The 17,713-nt window shown below is 53.9% G+C and overlaps 2 protein-coding genes across 2 annotated transcripts in view; both read left to right on the forward strand.

The window, feature by feature from the left end:
- Positions 1–2,991, forward strand: part of DOCK2 (dedicator of cytokinesis 2) — a 398,948-nt gene extending 395,957 nt beyond the window's left edge. Inside the window, exons 48-49 of the mRNA XM_019635935.1 lie at positions 1,397–1,539; positions 2,457–2,991. Of these exons, the coding sequence (XP_019491480.1) occupies positions 1,397–1,539; positions 2,457–2,519 (206 nt within the window). The 3' untranslated portion in view covers positions 2,520–2,991. The remainder of the gene's footprint in view (positions 1–1,396; positions 1,540–2,456) is intronic.
- An 8,085-nt stretch (positions 2,992–11,076) lies between these two features.
- Positions 11,077–14,721, forward strand: FOXI1 (forkhead box I1). Its single transcript, XM_019635940.1, has 2 exons — positions 11,077–11,699; positions 13,081–14,721. The coding sequence occupies exons 1-2, from the start codon at positions 11,123–11,125 to the stop codon at positions 13,626–13,628; spliced, it is 1,125 nt and encodes a 374-aa protein (XP_019491485.1). The 5' UTR covers positions 11,077–11,122; the 3' UTR covers positions 13,629–14,721.
- The last annotated feature ends 2,992 nt before the right edge of the window (positions 14,722–17,713 follow it).

The raw sequence follows: 17,713 nt of genomic DNA on the forward strand, positions 1-17,713 counted from the left end.
ATCCCAATAAGCCCCACCTGGAGCTGGGGTGGAGGCCTGCTGTCTCTCTGGACCTCAGGATTCACCGGAAATCTATTTGTCACACCAGGTAGCCAGGTGTGACCAGGTAGCCAGGCCTCCCTAGGGGCCAGAAGCCTGCCCCTGACATGTCCCGAACCCCATGTTCCCTTTTTGGACTTGGAAGACTATTTCTGGAACTCACAAAAATCACCTCCACATCTTATAGTTGCAGAGTATCTGATGCATAGATGCTACTGCTTTTCCCCCATCACTCCTTCATTGTGCCGTGAGGAGGTTAGCAGCGCACAGACCACCATTCCTACTTCACACAGGGGGCCTGAGGCCCTCGCTGGGGACGTGATGTGCCTAAGAGTGCTCCTTCTGGCATGCAGCAGTCCCTAGCACCTGCCACTCTGTCTCTGTGCCAGGCTCTCTGTGCCAAGGGCTAGGGGCACAGAGGGACCAGACAGACCAGTGTTGCCCCCAGGAACCTGGCAGGCAGATCTCTGAGAAGACGCCTGCTATTCCCTGTGGAGTGACCGGTGCCAGGCCTTGTGCAAACTGCTTCTCCTTCATTATTGTATTTACCCCCCAGTGCCCACCTATGAAGTAAATAATGTCATTAGCCCCATTGTATGGATGAGGACACTGAGGCACTGAGAATGTCTATCTCTTGCCTGTCACTGGCTAGAAAGTGGCAGAGGCTGGGTTCAGACCCAGGCCCTCTGCCCCTGAGCCTGACCCCCCCCCCACAACCACTGCCTGCCATACCAGGCGGGAAAGCCCCCACGAGGAGGTGGAGTTTGGGCACCCAGCCATTTCACTCTGATCCTCTAGGCAGGCCTCACAAGACCCTGGCGGTCTGTGCTCTTATCCCCATTTTGCCAGTTTCCAAACCGAGGGTCAGGAGGTAGCTGATTTTTCAGGTCTGTGTGACTCCCAGCCGGGGGCCATAACTACCAGTCCTTCCCACTAGCCCTGCCTTTGGGGAACACGAGAAACCCAGGTGCTTGCTGTTAGAAGGTGAAGGAAGAGTGGGCTCACACTGTCTCCCCACCTGGCAAGAGGTCATGTTCCCTGAAGAAGTCAGGGCCCCAGAGGCCGGACCCTTCCCCACCTCAGCCCCCACGTTTCCAGCCCCGAAGCCCTCCAAGAAGCTTTAACGGGGCCGGCTACTGCCTGTGGGGTTTGGTGAGCCTCGCCCAAGCGGGCAGCATCAATAGACCCCCATGGCAGGACATGGGCCCCGCCTCCTGCCTGGCACCTGGCCGTTTTCTCTGGATTCTGTCCCCTGGCCTGTCTCCCATCTGCCTCCCCGCAAGTCACCCGTTCTGTCCCTGGGGCACCGCCTCTCCGCTACCTACCCACTCATGCCCGCTCTCTGCTCTCCTTCCAGCCCTTACGCTCTCGGTGGCAGGTATGTCTGGGACAGACGACACCAACCCTTCCCCCCGCCTCAGCCAGACCTTCCTCGCCCTCTCAGACGGTGACAAGAAGACCCTCAAACGGAAGAAAGTCAATCAGTTCTTCAAGACAATGGTGAGGACCCAGATGGGTGGAAGGATGGAGGGGGGTGGGGGATGGAGGGAGGGAAGACAGCAACTCAGAGGGGAGAAAATGGAGAGGGGGGGGGAGGGAGAGAGAGAGAGAAAGAGAGGACACACCTGTGTGGTCACCAGAGAGGCATGACGGGCCCTGAGGGTTGGGACACTGGTCAGCGATGCCCAGGGTGCAGCTCTCCTCTTGGGCTCTGGTCTCCCCTCTGAGCAGGACTAACGCCAGCTGGGCCGAGGGGATGTGCCGGTCCTGGGACTCAGAGCCCGGGACTGTCCTTTGCCTAAACTGCCCTTTGCTTCACCTGTCATAGCCGCAACGGGCTGCCATCTTTGAGGCAGAAAGTGCTTTTTAATTGTTTTGGGAAAGTTTTCCTATTCAACTTATATTACAAAATCCTACTAACTAAAAGTTTCCTTCCTAAAGCTAATAAAAAATTTTTTTTTAAAAAGCTAGTTTCCAAGCCCTGACTGTTCAAGTGCTACCTGCTATTGTCACTTGTGGGTCTTTGCTCAACGGAAAGAAGGCACTGTTGACACTCCTGACCCCCAAGGTGCCCCTACACCAGGGCTCTGCTCCTGTAATAATCGCAGGCTCACTGCGCATGTGCAGAGCAGGCACCGTGGTGAGCACCTTCCCAACGTGCTCCCACCCGACCTCTGCTCTCCCTGAGGGGGGTGTCTGAGGCTCCCGGTATCCGGGTAAGCAATGCACTCAAGTTCCCGGCGTCCAGGAAGCAGCAAAGCCCGGGCAGTGTGACCACTGGGAGGTGCTGCCTGCCTGGCCACACTACAGGTCAGGATGGCCCACGCTCACCGTGATCCAGGACTGGGGAGCCCCACTCCGATGCGTGTGAGAACCCTATTCTGAGGCAGCGCTGTTTCTTCTCTTCTCCCACAAAGCTGGCCAGCAAATCTGCCGAAGAGGGCAAACAGATCCCCGACCTACCATCCTCTGACCTATGAGACGTCGCTGACCAGGGCTGTGTGTGGGGAGCCAGTGAGAGGAACTTCCAGAAGAGGGACAGTGGGACATTGAAGCCTGAAAGGGCTGCCTTCACTCAGACAGAGAAAGCGGCCTCATCTGGGCCCCACAACGTCAGTGGTAACAGGCCAGCATCTCCGGGAGCAGAGACCCAGGTGGCGGGTGAGGACCCCCCACCCCGATTCTTGGCCGCACGGGGGAACCAGCGTGGGTGCTTCCTCCATCATGCTCTCCCCAGCATCCTGGGCATATCTCTTTATAACCCAGTTTCTTAGGTATAAGGAGCTGTATTTTTATTACCTAGCCCTTAATAGAAAAGCCTTTTAAATACTCTTTTATTTTATTTTTGGTTAACAGTTTTGTAGTTGATATTTTTTTAATACAAACAACCAATCTTTTTTCTAGCTGATCATCTCCAAAGTGTTACTATTTCTTACTGACAATAAAAAATGGTTCTGTGGTTCAAGTAAGCCGTGTTGCATAATTCTGAAGTCAGCTAAATCCTTGAGGCCCCGACTGGGCAGGTGACCCCTGGAGACAGTCGGGAGGGCCCAGGGCCTGCAGCGATGTTAAGGGGCCCGGCTTCAGCTCGTCCCAATGGCTCATTTGGCCACTTCGTTTGTCCCACCCGCAACAATCTTCTCCATGACGCTAGTTCCTTAGGGGCTGAATGCTGGAGTATATAGATGACAGAGAAGTCTTCCAGCATCTTCCTCGTGTGATCTACACAGTGGATAGTTTCATATACCTTTCTCTGGAAAAAGATGGCAAAACCAGCCAACAAAAGACTTACGATTCAGGAAAAGAGAGGGCTGAGGTCCAGTGAACGTATGGTCCAGCCTTTGCATTTGTCACCATGTCGGAAACGGTGGTTTTTCTTGGAGGAATCCCCAGGCTCCTCAGATGAGGCCTAAGGGAGGCAAGGAGCTCCTGCAGGCCAGGAGGAGAGGATGGGGACAGAGGCCACCTCCACAGCCCGCTGGGGACCGTGCAGGGAGGGGTCTTGGCGGGAGGCTGAGGACTCCATTGGGAAGGAAATGGATGCTGGGTGAATTTTAGGTGCATGACAACGTGGGGCTGAGTCCCTGAGGCAGGTGAGGGGTGGGAGATAATTATTCAGCTCTGACTATCCCCAGCTCGGTGTTCTAAACGTGACAAGAATTAGCTCCCTAATCTTGATAGCAGCCCTGGGAGGTACGTATCACCATTACCCAGATGGAGAAACTGAGGCAGAAAGTGACCTAGATCGTATGTGCGGTGAGTGGAAAGGCTGGGATTCAAGCCTGGGCAGCCAGACGGAAGCTTGGCTTCTAACCACTGCCCTGCGCAATCTCTTGGACACCTCTGTGCGCAAGACACCCTGAGTCCCTGGAGCCCCCATCTACCCGCCTCTTCCCGGTGTTGCCATGTCGTCTCGCCAAGCCCCAGACCTGTTGCTGCTCCAGCTTCCAGTGTTCTCAACAGTCCCCAAAAGTCCTGTTATGGCAGTGGATGGGGTTTTGGCCATGTCATGGGCTCCGTAAGGTGTGAGGTCAGCACCTGGAGGCTTGGAATCTAGCTGAATGCACTTGCCAAACGAGCAAGGAAAGTGCATGTGGACATAGAATAGGAAAATTCCCAAGAAAATGAGCGGCTGGATGACACCCCCGCACTGCCCTGAGCATCTCCACAGCTGCAGGTGTGGACCTTGGAGCGTGTGTGTGCCTTACCACATCTGTCAATCCTGTTCCACCCTTTTCCTAACTCTCCAAGTTATAGGTTTGAGCTTTTCCTTTCAGTCCCAGCTAACGAAACCCCAATGTTTAACCAATTTCAAAATGTTTGCCTTTCCAGCAAGTAGTGGGGAAAAAATCTCAACAATGACAAGAAAATGGTACCCCTCTTCCCACAACTGCAGAAAAGCAGATGCCGTCCTGTGCTCTGAAACCGCTGGTGTCTCACTAAAGGCTTGCAAAGCTCCCAGATTCAGAGACTTGCTTCATCCTGAGAAAGTCTGCTTGAACCTCCCAAAATTCCATAACTCTGATCCTCTCACTCAACGGTGCATGGTAATAGTATTTCTGAGTTCCATTTTCTGAAAATTATCAGTATCTGTGAGGTTTTTTTTATTAAGTCTAAAGGGACTGGGGCAGTCCCCCTTTTCCCATACAAATGGAGCAAAAAGTGAAACTTGTGGAATCTTATTTAAACAGAGTTTGAGAGTCGAATCTCGTGGGGTTTTTGTTGTTGTTGTTGTTGTTGTTGTTGTTGTTGTTTTTTAATTGGGAACCAGTCTGTTTTTCCAGGACCCATCAGCTCCAAGTCAAGTAGTTGTTTCAATCTAGTTGTGGAGGGCGCAACTCAGTGGCCCATGTGGGGATCGAACCGGAAACCTTGGTGCTATGAGCACTGCACTTGAACCACCTGAGCTAACCAGCTGCCCCTTGAATCTCATTTTAGTTAGGACTGTCATCAGATTGATGACCCAGTCGCGTCAGGAGAATTCCGGATGCTTCGGTTACATGGCAATAACAATGCCAATAGTAATAGCAATAACAAACAACCATAATATAGCTGCCATTTAACAGACACTTGTATTATCCTTTCCTTAAATCCTCAAACCAATCCCAGGAGAATCCCAGCCACACTCATGTGAAAACCCAGGCTCGGGGAGTTTACAATGGGCCTTGTCACCCGGCTGGTAAGGGGCACAGCCAGCTCTGTCCTCTTTCAGCCTCATGACCTTAACCTCCAAGATTTTCAGGCTTAAGTAGGAGAGAAATGGAGAGAAACAGGGCCTCCCCAGCATCTAAAATCAGACTGGTTTCTGCCCTCCAGACATCCTAACCTGTCACCCATCTGTTTGCTGCACCTTCTGAACCCCAAGTGCCTCTGCCTTCCTGTCATAGCTCAGGTTCCCAAGGAAACAGATCCTCAGGCAATGACTGAGGGCCCCTGCTTATTTGGGGGCTGTGCACAAGTGAGTGCCAATTAAAAAACTGTAGGTAAATCAGACTGCAGACCAGCACAAAGATGGCAAAATCACGAGGTGTGAGCCTCAACACGGTGTGACTGGCATTGCCCTCCCTGCACACCCCAGAACTGCTCCTGTGAAGACAATCGATTAGCATTAGTTTAATAAATGGAGGAATGATTACTGCCAACCAGCACTGCAGAGGCGTGTCCTAGGTTGTTTCTCTCGGTCCTTGCAACAGCCCTTCCAGGGAGGTAGCCCTGGTCCATCCTCGTTTTACAGATGAGCAAACAGAGGCTCAGGATTAAGCAACATCAAGGAACTCAGATAATGTAACCTGCGGAGGAACATCTGAACCCAGGCCAGCCCAACCACCCCGCCCTCCTCCTCAGCCTTCTAAGACATTTTGCCCCATTGCCAACCCAGGTCCCACTACTATTTCTGTCACAGTGGAGCTAAAGTGTTTTTCTCCAAGTATGCGTTTCCTCCTTGAAACTGGAGTTCCTCTTGGGAACCTGCCCCTTATAGAGGGCTCAGAAACCCTTGGCCTGCCCTGAAATGTCACCACGTCTGCAGTCGGCTTGCTGCTTTTAAAGAGATGGCCACCAGAGAGCGCCATTGGTCCATGTTTCTCCCGCCTGCAGCTCAGCCAGAAGCCAAAGAAAAGAGAGCGCTTCAGCCTGACTGGCAGCTGGCCCAGACTTCCCAGAAGCCCACACTGGGGACGGAGAAGCCAGCCCTATGGCAGGCCCCAAAGTGCTTGTGAACACGCTGCCCAGGAAGCACAGGAGGCCAGATAACAGCTCATGGCCGCTCATAGACAACTATTTGTAGACAGTAGGTAGAAAAACTGTGATTTCTTATCCCTGTTTTACAGATAAGGAAACTGGGGCACAGAGAGTTTAAGCTAGAAGCCAACTCATGGCAAATTCCCCTGATTCCCCATCCCAGCCTATCTTCACACTGTCAGGCTCCCAGAAAGCCTGGACCTCAGGAGGTATTTGTGTTGTCCGTGTAGAAAGGAGAAAGACCCGAGGAGCCACGCCCCAATCAAAGGAGAGCAAGGAGGAAGGCAGGGACAGTCCATGACCTTGGGAATGAGGCAGCCCCAGATGGGGACCGCCCGCCTCTCCGCCCCCCTCGGACTCCCTAGTCCCTCATGACATCTCACCTTCACTAAGCACGTACTAAGCCTGACACTTAGTCCCCAAAGCAACACTTGGAGGGTGCTGGGCTTCCCCATTTTACAGATGAGGAAACTGAGGCCCAGAGCAGTCGGTTGCCATGGGAGGTATTCTAGTGCCACACTAAGGAGTCGAGTCAGGACTGAGACCCACAGGCCTGGGCCCGGAGCCTGAGCTCTCTGCTCCCTGCCCCGCCCGGAGACACAACAGCAGCCAGTTCAGATGCCACCTGCCTCTTTTATCTCTCCTTCATCCTTCATGCCTGTGCCCCTGCCTGGTCCCCCACACAGACTCCCACCCCCTGGAAGTCATCCAGTGGTGGCTCTAGCCGGCCACGGTCTGGGTGGGGGCCCATGCACAGTCATCTTTCCTTCAGGCCTGGAGCCAGCCATGCATCCAGGTGACGGCTGGACACCCAGAAGAGTGGCAGGCCTTCCCGCGTTCCCCAGATATCGCCCCAAATAACACCATCTTCCCAAGGGGAGAGCAAACGTAAAAGGCTGGCTGGAGGAGGATGGACGCTGGGCCTCCTGCCCGGAGCCACCTCCCTGTCAATCACCGTCCCCTGGTGCACAGCATTCATCACTGCTGTGCTCGTTCGTCATCAGCAGTTTGCGGCCAGATCCCGGCCTCTGCACTTTACACACATCGCACCCCTTTTCCTGCCAGATTCGCACGCGATAGGCTCTATTTGCAGCTTCAGTTTAATAGATGAGCCAGCCGAGGCCTTGTGAGATTAGGAAGCGTGGCCAAGATCACACGGCTGCCTAACAGCAAGGCGGACATTGGAACCAGCTCCACCCGACCCCAGTGCCCATGTTTTCATGTTCTACTGCCTCGTTCCCAGTAGCCCAATTTGAGGTTCAGAATATATGGTCTTTCTAACGCAAGGAGGCCCCTCTGGGCTATAATGTGCAAAATGTATTCCCAAGGGGCTCAGGCCCCTTCTGCTGAATGTTTTGTTGTTGTTTTGTTTTTTCCATGATGTTGATCAGGGCTTATCTTTTCAGGTTTGGATTTCCGCTTCTTGGACGTTTCAAAAAGCCTGAAATAATTTCATCCACAAAGAACTCTAGTGAATAGAGACAGTTGATTGTTTTCCCAGGGGCCCTGGAACGTGTCAGGAGGCTCCCGGGCTGTAACTCCCCAGCCTCCCCTGGAGTAGGGACAGGCAGCTCCCGTGACCACCCCAAGGATTGCGGCTGTGCTCCTGAAACTCAGAAATGAAGTCCTCGGGATGCGTTGGGCAGCCCTGGCCTGGCCTGTGGCGAGGTGCAGGGAGGGTAAGACAGGCAGTGATGCCCAGTGGCTCCACGTGGACAAAGCCTCCTAAGACAGACCAGGCATTCTCTGGTTTCCAGGGGAGAGAACAAGCACTGGGTACCACAGGGAGATGCAAGTGAGCATGTCTCAAAAAAACCCCTCTAAGAAAGGCGACCCCAGCAACAGGCAAAGGGCAGAAGAGGGTTGGAAGACCAGGTCCTGACCCAGCTCAGCAGTGAACTTCCCACATGCCTCAGCCTCTCTGAGCATCAGCTGCAGATGGCAGGGCCCATGGCACCATCGGTGTCTGCACTGTGTTCCTCCCTTCCACCCTTCACTGTAACCCCCACCTGCCACACCACGCTGCCTACCGGCTGCTGAAAGGGAACCGTTAACTCACAGGGCAGCAAACTCAGAGATGGATTGCACACGCCGAGTGTGTATTGACTATCCCATAATATCCGGTATGTATTGAGTGTGCCTCTGCGCCCCTTGTGAAATGATCCACACTGATGACATCACTTCCCTCGGCCAATGCTCACAGTCGCCACATGAGTTAAATAATGGCATCATTTCCAGTTTTGCCTGAGAAAACTGAGGCCAACAGCGTTAAATCCTGTGTCAAGCTTTGCACAGTTATTCAACGGCAGAGCTGGGCATTAAACCCGGCTTCCTGACCTCAGAGCCCGTGTCTGCTGTGTCTCTACTCTCTTGCCTCTTGCTGGCCTTTCACACTGAACCCCAAAAGTAAACCACCTGTGTGTTTGCCTTTCTCTAACATTTAAATCAGAAACTACAGAAAACAATAAAAATCAATGTAATTCTCCATGCAGAAACCATAATTGACAGTTTAGTGCTTATATGAACATTTCCATACATATGTATGAATATATATTTTTACCACCCCCCGCCCCCCGCCAATTATGGTATTTTGCAGCCTGTTTCTCTGAGTAGTAGTATTAGAGCATATCAGTAAATATTCTACGATCTCTTTTTTCATAGCTGCCTATTTCATCATTTAGATGATATGAAGTGTATTTAACCAACCCCCTATTTTGGGGCATTCTGGTTATTGCAGTTTGGTATGACTATAACTAATGCGGTGGTGGACAGCACTGGCGCTAACTCTTGCTCTGTTTAATTCTGTAGGACCAATGATCCAAAGCGGAGTTGCCAGGTAAACTGTACGGCTTTAGTCTGTGTTGGTGGGCTCCAAAGTGACTGTTGCTGGAGCCTAGCAGAGACACTCGAAACCCAACAGTGGCCTCTTTGCTTTACTCCTTGGAAAGAAAGTGCAATCGGGCCGTTGCGGAGTCACCCTTCAATGACTGTTCCATGGTGGGAACATGTGGTTCTTCAGGGGCTGGGAGGACCCCTCCCACCCAGTTACCAAGACCATCCCTCTGGGCACCAAGACGCTGCCAAGGAGATTCATTCTATGACACTGAGGCTTTGCATGTGTCAGGCAGCGTGAAGATTTCCACAAGAAGCACCTCCTGCGGGGACAGTAAGTGACCTCCTTCATTGGTCTCAAAGACACATGGAGTTTGAAGGAAAAGAGAGGAGGTTGAATGGGGAGAAGGAAGTAGAAGTGGGAGCGCAGGAAGGACGTGGGGACCAGAGAGGCTGGCTGGAACTTTTTCCTAATTGGCTGATCCCAGAGAGAAGTCTCAAGCTGCTATGAAGACCTGCTCAGCGGACAGCTGCCCACCCCCTGAGAGGGGGACCACCACCCACTCGCCAAGCTGAGGGCCTGTCCTGGGATGATGGTAGCTAGGATGAGTCCTGTCCAAGCTACAGATGGAGAAAGGAGCCCAGACAGGGGAGACACTGGCCCCAAAGTGAGACGCTGGGGGCTGGAACTCCTGTTTCTGGAGCCCGAGGCAGAGGAGGGTGAGGGGAGCAGTGAGGGCTGTCCTGGTCGGCTCTCAGGGGCCTCTGCAAGCTGAAACATGAAAGGACTTCGATCAGATAAGGAACCTGCCCTGTTCCTGTGGCCAGAAAGAAACTTGGGTAGGGCAAGCTCCCTCTCATTTGTCCCTGAAGTCCCTTTCACATTCTCTTCCACTTGCTATTTTTATAAGCCCTGTTGCTCCTTTGGAATAATTCCCAGGCCTGGTCCACAGCCCTTTTTCCCTGCCTGCCTGCAGTGTGTGTGTGTGTGTGTGTGTGTGTGTGTGTGTGTGTATGTGTGTGCATGTGTTTCTTGTGTGAATGTGTGTGTATGTGTGTGTGTGCGTGTGTGTGTATGTGCGTGGATATGTGTGTGCATGTGTTTCTGTGTGAATGTGTGTGTGTGCATGTGTGTGTGTGAACGTGTGCATGTGTGTGTGAGTGTGAACATGTGCGTGTGTTCTCCTTGCCTTGTACACGTGCGCATGGTGGGGGCTTGTTGTCTCTGCTCTCCTGATTCTTCAGGGCCAGGTCCTTTTCTGGAAACTGCAGAAAGCATGTCTTCGCTGCAAAAGACCAAAATGTGGCTTCTGACAAAGTGTCTCATGCAGTCCGGGTGAGGGGCAGAGAATGAGGGGTTGGGTGGAAAAGAAGACAGGACAGAGGGATGGGGAAAGAGACGCAGAGCAAATGTGAGACAGAAAGGGAGGCCAAGAGTGAAAGGAAGGAGGGAAGGAGAGACGGCGAGGAAGGGGTGAGAGGGGAAAGACTAGAAGGAAGCTAGAAGCAAACTCGGAGAGGATGTGAGGGGAGCTGTGGAGCTGTGCACAGGACAGAAACACATTCAGAGGCAGAGAGGGGAAAGAAAATGTGGAAGAGAGAAGGAAAAACAAAGATGCACAGAGGGTGGCAGGATAGAGAAGGAAGGAGGGAAGGTAGAAAGATGTGGGAAGGTGAGAAGGGGAAAATGAGACAGAAGGAGGAGGCAGAAATTGGGAAATCGTGTGAGAAAGGAGACAGGACAAGGAAAAGGACACAGAAGGAAAGGGGAAATGTCTGCTATGATGCTGGTCTGAGCATGTCATTAGCGGGACCTGATGTGGCCGGCTGGGTGGCAGGGTGGCTGCTGGAGGGCAGAGGGGCGGGTCTGCTGCAGGTGGCCGCCCCTGGGTGGGGCCGCCAGCCAAGCCCGCAGGGGTATAAGTCCGAGCCCGGGACCTGCCGAGCACCTGCAGGGACAGCTCCCCTGTGCAGGTGCCAGGCAGGTGGCCCCGCGGAGCCCAGCCCCAGCATGAGCTCCTTCGACCTCCCGGCGCCCTCCCCGCCCCGCTGCAGCCCCCAATTCCCCAGCATCGGCCAGGAGCCCCCCGAGATGAACCTTTATTATGAGAATTTCTTCCACCCGCAGGGCATGCCCAGCCCTCAGCGGCCCCCCTCCTTTGAGGGGGGCGGCGAGTACGGGGCCACCCCCAACCCCTACCTCTGGCTCAACGGGCAGGCCATGACCCCGCCGCCCTACCTGCCGGGCCCCAACCCCAGCCCCTTCCTGCCCCAGGCCTACGGTGTGCAGAGGCAGCTGCTGCCTGGCATGTCCGGCCTGGGGGGCGGCGACCTGGGCTGGCTGCCCATCCAGTCCCAGGAGGAGCTGATGAAGCTGGTGCGGCCCCCCTATTCCTACTCAGCCCTCATCGCCATGGCTATCCACGGGGCGCCCGACAAGCGCCTCACCCTCAGCCAGATCTACCAGTACGTGGCTGACAACTTCCCCTTCTACAACAAGAGCAAGGCCGGCTGGCAGAACTCCATCCGCCACAACCTGTCACTCAACGACTGCTTCAAAAAGGTGCCCCGGGACGAGGACGACCCAGGTAAGGGGGCCTGGAGAGGGGTGGAGAGACCATCTGAGCCATCCACATGGAGCACGAGGCTCGCTGCTTTAGCAAGCCACTGGTGCCCCCCAGGAAGCGTCACTTCACTCCCCTGATACCCCATTCAAGAGAGCTCTAAATATGGCTGTCCCCCCCCAAGACTGGGCACTGAGAGGAGCTAGCAGTGAAGGAGAATGTGGGCCCTGGAGGCAGATGTGGGTTTCCATCCAGGCTGGGCCACTGAGCAGTCAGTGACCTTGGACAGGTTAGAGCTCTGAGCCTCAGTTTCCCCACCTGAAAAGCTGGGATGTTAGCAGTGTCTCCTCCGAGGCTTGTGGCTGGGGTCACGAGATGGTGTATGCATGGTGTTTGGTGCTCACCAGGGCTCCCTGCTCTGCAGTCATGACTGTGATTGATGTGAATCCCCAGCACCCAGCCATAAGCCGCTGAGGGATGGGCAATTGGACTAAACGCCCAAGGGCGTCCCAGGGCTGTGGGGGACATTACAAAACCTCTAATCACCCCTGCAGGGTGGCGTTTAGGAAACCCGTTCTACAGATAAGGGAAAGAACAGGCAGAGGTGACAGAAGAAGTGACAGTGCTGGAGTGACTCTGAAAGGAGGTGTCTCTAACACCAATGACAGCTTTTCCTTTTGGGCGGCGCCTTTCTGCAGAGATGTGCAGAGTAATATACTAAGTGCTTATGTCTCCACTGGCTAGAATCACAGTCCATTCTTGTTCCACCGCAGGAAGCCAGGGTGTGTGGTTCAGAGGAACCCATCTCGGCTCACTTTGAGGCTAGTGAGGGCAGGATTATATGTCCCTTCTCCTCTGGTAACTGGCCTTACCCTGCGGCCTAGGGACGGAGGCGGTGGCAGGCCGAGTTCAGGCCTGACCTCAGGACTGGACCTCACCGTTCCAAAGCCCTTTGGCACAGCTAGCATGTGTCCTTTCCACAGTCAGCCTGAGGAGGAAGGGACAGATACCACAGACCCACTTCTCAGACTAGGAAACTGAGGCTCACCTCAAGTCCCTCCATCAGCCAGAGGCGAAGCCAGGACTCTAGTCTGTCTTTGGATCCCATGCCCGGGGTATTTAGGGAGCCCTGAAATTTTTCCCTGTGTGTTCTTTCATGTCAACAATGGAAGCACCCCTCCCTCTCCATTCCCCCAATACTTGAACTTCTTAAAGAGATCTGCCCTGTGAAGGGCTTCGTGGCTCCGCCTTTCTGTCTTTGTGGTCCTTGGGGGCCCAGTCTCTGACTCTTGCTGTCTGTCTTTCTGGATTGGTTGCCTTTGCTTTTAATTTTTGACACTGACGAGGCACGGAAGCAGAGCGTTCCATCCGGCTCTCTACTGACCTTGTCCCCCTTTTGCACCAGGCAAAGGGAACTACTGGACCCTGGACCCCAACTGTGAGAAGATGTTCGACAACGGAAATTTCCGCAGGAAGAGGAAGAGAAAATCGGATGTTTCCTCCAGCACGGGCTCCTTGGCCTCGGAGAAGACGGAAAGCAGTCTCCTGGCGGGCAGCCCCAAGACCATGGACCCCCAGGACCTCTTGGACAGCACGCCGCCAGGCACCACCAGCTCCCCAGAGCAGCGGCCCTCCCCTGCCCCGTGCCTTAACAGCTTCCTCTCCACCATGACAGCCTATGTGAGTGGGTCGAGCCCCATGAGTCGCCCTGTGGCCACGCCAGGACTGAACCCTGAGCCTTCTGACAAGATGGGGCAGAACTTGGTGAACCTCAACTCCTATACCCCACTTACCAACCTCGGTGGCCATGGGGCTGGGAGCGAATGGGCCAGCCCCATGCCCACCAACACTCTCGGCTACGGAGGCTCGGTCCTCAACCAGTTTAGCCCTCATTTCTACAACAGCATCAACGCCAACAGCGTCCTCTACCCCAGGGAGGGCACCGAGGTCTAGGACTGACCAGCCCCAAGCCTGATGGGGACCCTCACGCCAGCATCCCTGTGGTCCAGCCCCTCTGAACTGCTCAGACAGACACAGGAGGCTCAGAGCAATTCATCTTTTTTCTAGAACACTGTACAAACCTTCTGTTTGTCACACATATATCCGTGCACACACAGCCACCAACTTTGCAATGAAAATGCTGGTCTGGATAACAGCGATCATGGTGGCCATTTATTGAGCAGTTATTATGTGCAGGGAGCTGTGCTAGGCTCTTTGAAGGCATGACCACACTTACTATTGAGTTACCTTGTGGAGTTCATATGAACTTCCTCATTTAACAGATGAGGAAACTGAGGCTCGAGGAAGTTAAGTCATTCTCCCAGGATCATTACAAAGTAGTAAGTGGCAGAGCCAGGAGTCAAGTCCTGTGTGACCCCCGAACTTTGGGCCAATGGGAGCAGGACTGGAGGAACAGACTGAGTAGCTAAAGAGGGTCATTGTGAAAGCTGATTATGGCAAGCGTGTCTACTGCCTTCTGGCTGTCCATCAGGATTTAGCACCAGCCCCGGGCACATCTTGTCCTGACCTAAGTCCTTATTCTGTGGCTCCCAGCTTACCTGCAGACATTCCATTTGCTGCCACTCAAGAAGGGGAGCCCAGACCATGCCCCTCCAGGACAACGTGTCCAGCCTCTCCCCACAGAGGGGCACTGCTTCCCCCACCCCAGAGACTGTGAGCAGGGCAGGGAGAAGAGAGGTACACCCCAAGCCCCCCACCTCAGCACTACCTACCTGCAAAGTCTTAGAAAGCCCAGCTGCTTGTGTGCACATCATGGACCAGTGAGCTGGAGGTGGCTGAGTCTTCCAAGAGAAACAAGGCTGAGTCCACGCTTCCCGTTCTGCAGCCCAGGAGAAGTGGATGTCTGAAAAGCAAGGCCTCCAGGAACGGCCTGCTCCCACGGCCCAGGGCTCCATGTGCGCAGCACCCGGGGCTTTCCTTGCTTTTGTATGTACTTTACATGCTTGTGATCTTCATCACAGCACACCCTGGGAAATGTGTTTTTGTTTTATTATTTTCTTTTTAATTAAAACAAGCAACAAAGCAAAAAAAAAAAAACCACAACTGTGTGTGTGTGTCCCTTCCTTTGGGTTTCTTGTCCCTGGGCTGCTGGTGAACTCAACGTGGAGCTACGTGCAGCCTGAAGCTGGGGGCTTGGGAACAGGAGGCAGAGAAGAACGGGCATCAAGGCTCTGTCCTCCACACTGGTGTGGAGACAGGACAAAGGGCCCCAACACAAAGAGCGGGGATGGCAGAGATGGGGTGTGTGCATGGAAGGCACCCATTTATACTGAGCACAAACTGTGGATGGGGCATAGCCCAATCTTTACAGCTCAGGAAGTCTTCATAACTGCTGATTCTTTAATCATCATAAGAACCCTGTGAAGGGGGTGGTACTGTCCCATTACACAGAGGAGAACACCGAGGGTTAGGATGCTTGAGCAACTTGGCCTGAGGGCCCCAGCCAGCTCATGCCCAGGTCTTCTGAGCCCTGCACCTTATCCCGCTGCAGTGCAGCCTCAGATGCAGCTAATCCTTGTGGCAATGACAGCAGTGCGATTGGCTGCTGTTCCCGGAGGGCTGTGGGCAGGCACTGGGCTGAGTGCTGCCCTGTTGGGAGATCTTTTGTCCTCACAGCAACCCAGGAGTGCACACACTGGTGGTCCCCTGGGTGCCTGGCACAGTGCCTGCTGCAGAATTTGTGCATGGAAGCTGGAGGTCTTCTAGCTGGAGTCCCCTGCTTGGCTGTGCATACAGAGGGATGAAGTCAGGGCCCCTGGCCACCTGCACAGGCCATGCCAAGCTGCCTACTCAGACTCTGAAGGACACTCTGTCCCTGGAGTAACCGAGGGGAGGTGGTAAATAATAATAATGATGACAATAGCCCTCACTGCAGTTGACTATGTGCCGGGCACCATGTTAGGGCTTGACCTGTCCTACTGCATTTAATCTTCAAAATAAGCCAATGCAATCAATACTATTATCTCTGTTTTACAGGTGAGAAAACAGACCTGGAAAGAGAGGTCCTGTAACTTGATCAAGGACATGTGGCCAGGATTCAAATGGCGATCCATGGACCTGCTGAAACTCTCGGCTGGTGCACCTAATGCTGGGGAGCCCAGGACTCACCCATGAGAGGGTGGAATCAGGAAAACCGGGAAGAAGGCCCCCCCAGAACCCCCTCAGAGTCTTTCCTGGGGATCCCTTGCCGCAGGGAGCTGGACTTCTCCCCACCATACAGGTGGGTATGGTGGTGGCTGAGGGAGGTAAAGGCAAAGGACACCATGTCAGTCAGTAAAATGCCTTAGAAAACTTGAGACAGGCTGACTCCTTGCCGCACAGAAAGGAAACCGAGTCTGGGAGAGGAAGGGACTCCACAGATGTCACCAGGGAGATGGGATCCGAGGCAGAGTCCAAAGGGCAGGTCCCTTAAGCCTGGGCCAGGATTCTTTTTGTCCCATTAGATCCCACTGCCGCTAAATTTGCCCAAATTGACCCTGTAATCGCACCGTCTCCATCGATCACCTCCCTGCCTGCTCCTCAAGCCCCACTCCTACCCCACAGCAGGTCTGCGGTGGGTACTGGCTGGGCAAAGCGCGGGGTGTGAGGGGTCCCGAGGAAATCCCGGTCATGCCCCGGAGGGAGACGGCCATTTAGAACCAAGGTCCGCAGCGCTCGAGTCTCCATTCCGCCTCAGCCCAGAGTTGAACGGGCACAGCAGTAGAGGGAATATTTGCAGGGCTCTGGCCGCACCGGGACCTGCCAGCCCTCATCTGTCTGGCGCGTGGGGAGTTCCTGGTAGCAGCGCCAGGAACTCACGGCAAGGCAAGTGCGAGAGGTGCCTGGCTCACACGGCTGCGGGGCGCGGCCCAGGCAAGAACAGGGTCCCCCCAGTCAGCTTCCACGGGTTGTCTCTCGCCCCTCAGTGGTTCTCTTCCTCTGAGAAGACATGAGACCTAGGGGGAGAGAGGACAGGACGGAGGAATGAGAACTGGTTATCCACTAAGAATCCAATTCTGTGTGCAGTGCTGTGATGGACACTGCATTAGTCAGCCTCCTGCAGTTTGGCATCGCATTGACATGGTCCTCAACACCAGTAAAGGGTCTGAGAAGAGGACTTCCTGTGTGTTGAAGAGCCCAGGAAGGCTACCTGGAGGAGGTGAGGCTGGAACCAAAGGACACCAAAGAACAAATGCAAAGAGGTCTCCAAACCACTGGTCTTACCCTCAAACCACCTACCTCCAACTTCCCCAACCCCTGAATTAGAGTGTCTACATTTCCAAGTTATGTACAGAGGGAAGGAAATATGCCTCAAAGCAGAATATACATGAAACATATATGACATTCTTCAGAGAAAAGGACAGCAGGATTTGGTGACTGAAGCTACAGGGGACGTGGGGGGTGAGGGAGAAGTAGGGGTCAAGAGCTCCCCAAATTCCTGGCCCAGGAGGCCAGACTTCCTCTTACACCCCACCCCCTACCCCGAGTGCTTCATTTTTGTTAGCATGGAAAGGATATTGTAAAGGCCAAATTACACAACCAAAGAGGAAACCCAAAGGCAGACGGAGGTAATAATAGAAAGGACTGTGGGGTTGACGTGTGTGATTCATTATTGTTCTTTAAGGTAAGAAGAAGAAAAAAGAATTGAGCCTGGATGAAGAAACTGGGCTTGGCTAAGCCCGAGGCTGTGGGAGTGAGTCCCAGAATTCCTTCGGGGCATGTGGTTGAGGGGTGAGGGGGACGAAGGGAGGAGGGGCTGCAAATACTTGAAGAGACATTTTGTCCCAGACTAGGAATGGGAAAATCGAGAGGACTGGGTTTTACTGCTTGCGAGGGAGGAGGAGGCTGGCAACGCTCCGCAGTGTCCCTACAGATGTGTCTCTGCCAACTTAGCTGGCTTAAAATACATCTTCAGCCTGGAGGAGGCTCAACCCGAGCCCTGTCTCTTGCAGGGGTTGGGGGAAAGGCAGACTTCAAGAAATGGAGCAACTAAAGAAGGTCGCATGGATAGGAAGTGGTAAAAGACATGCTAAGTGTCG

The sequence above is a fragment of the Hipposideros armiger genome, unplaced genomic scaffold (genome assembly GCF_001890085.2).
Source record: "Hipposideros armiger isolate ML-2016 unplaced genomic scaffold, ASM189008v1 scaffold_25, whole genome shotgun sequence".
NCBI lineage: Eukaryota > Metazoa > Chordata > Mammalia > Chiroptera > Hipposideridae > Hipposideros > Hipposideros armiger.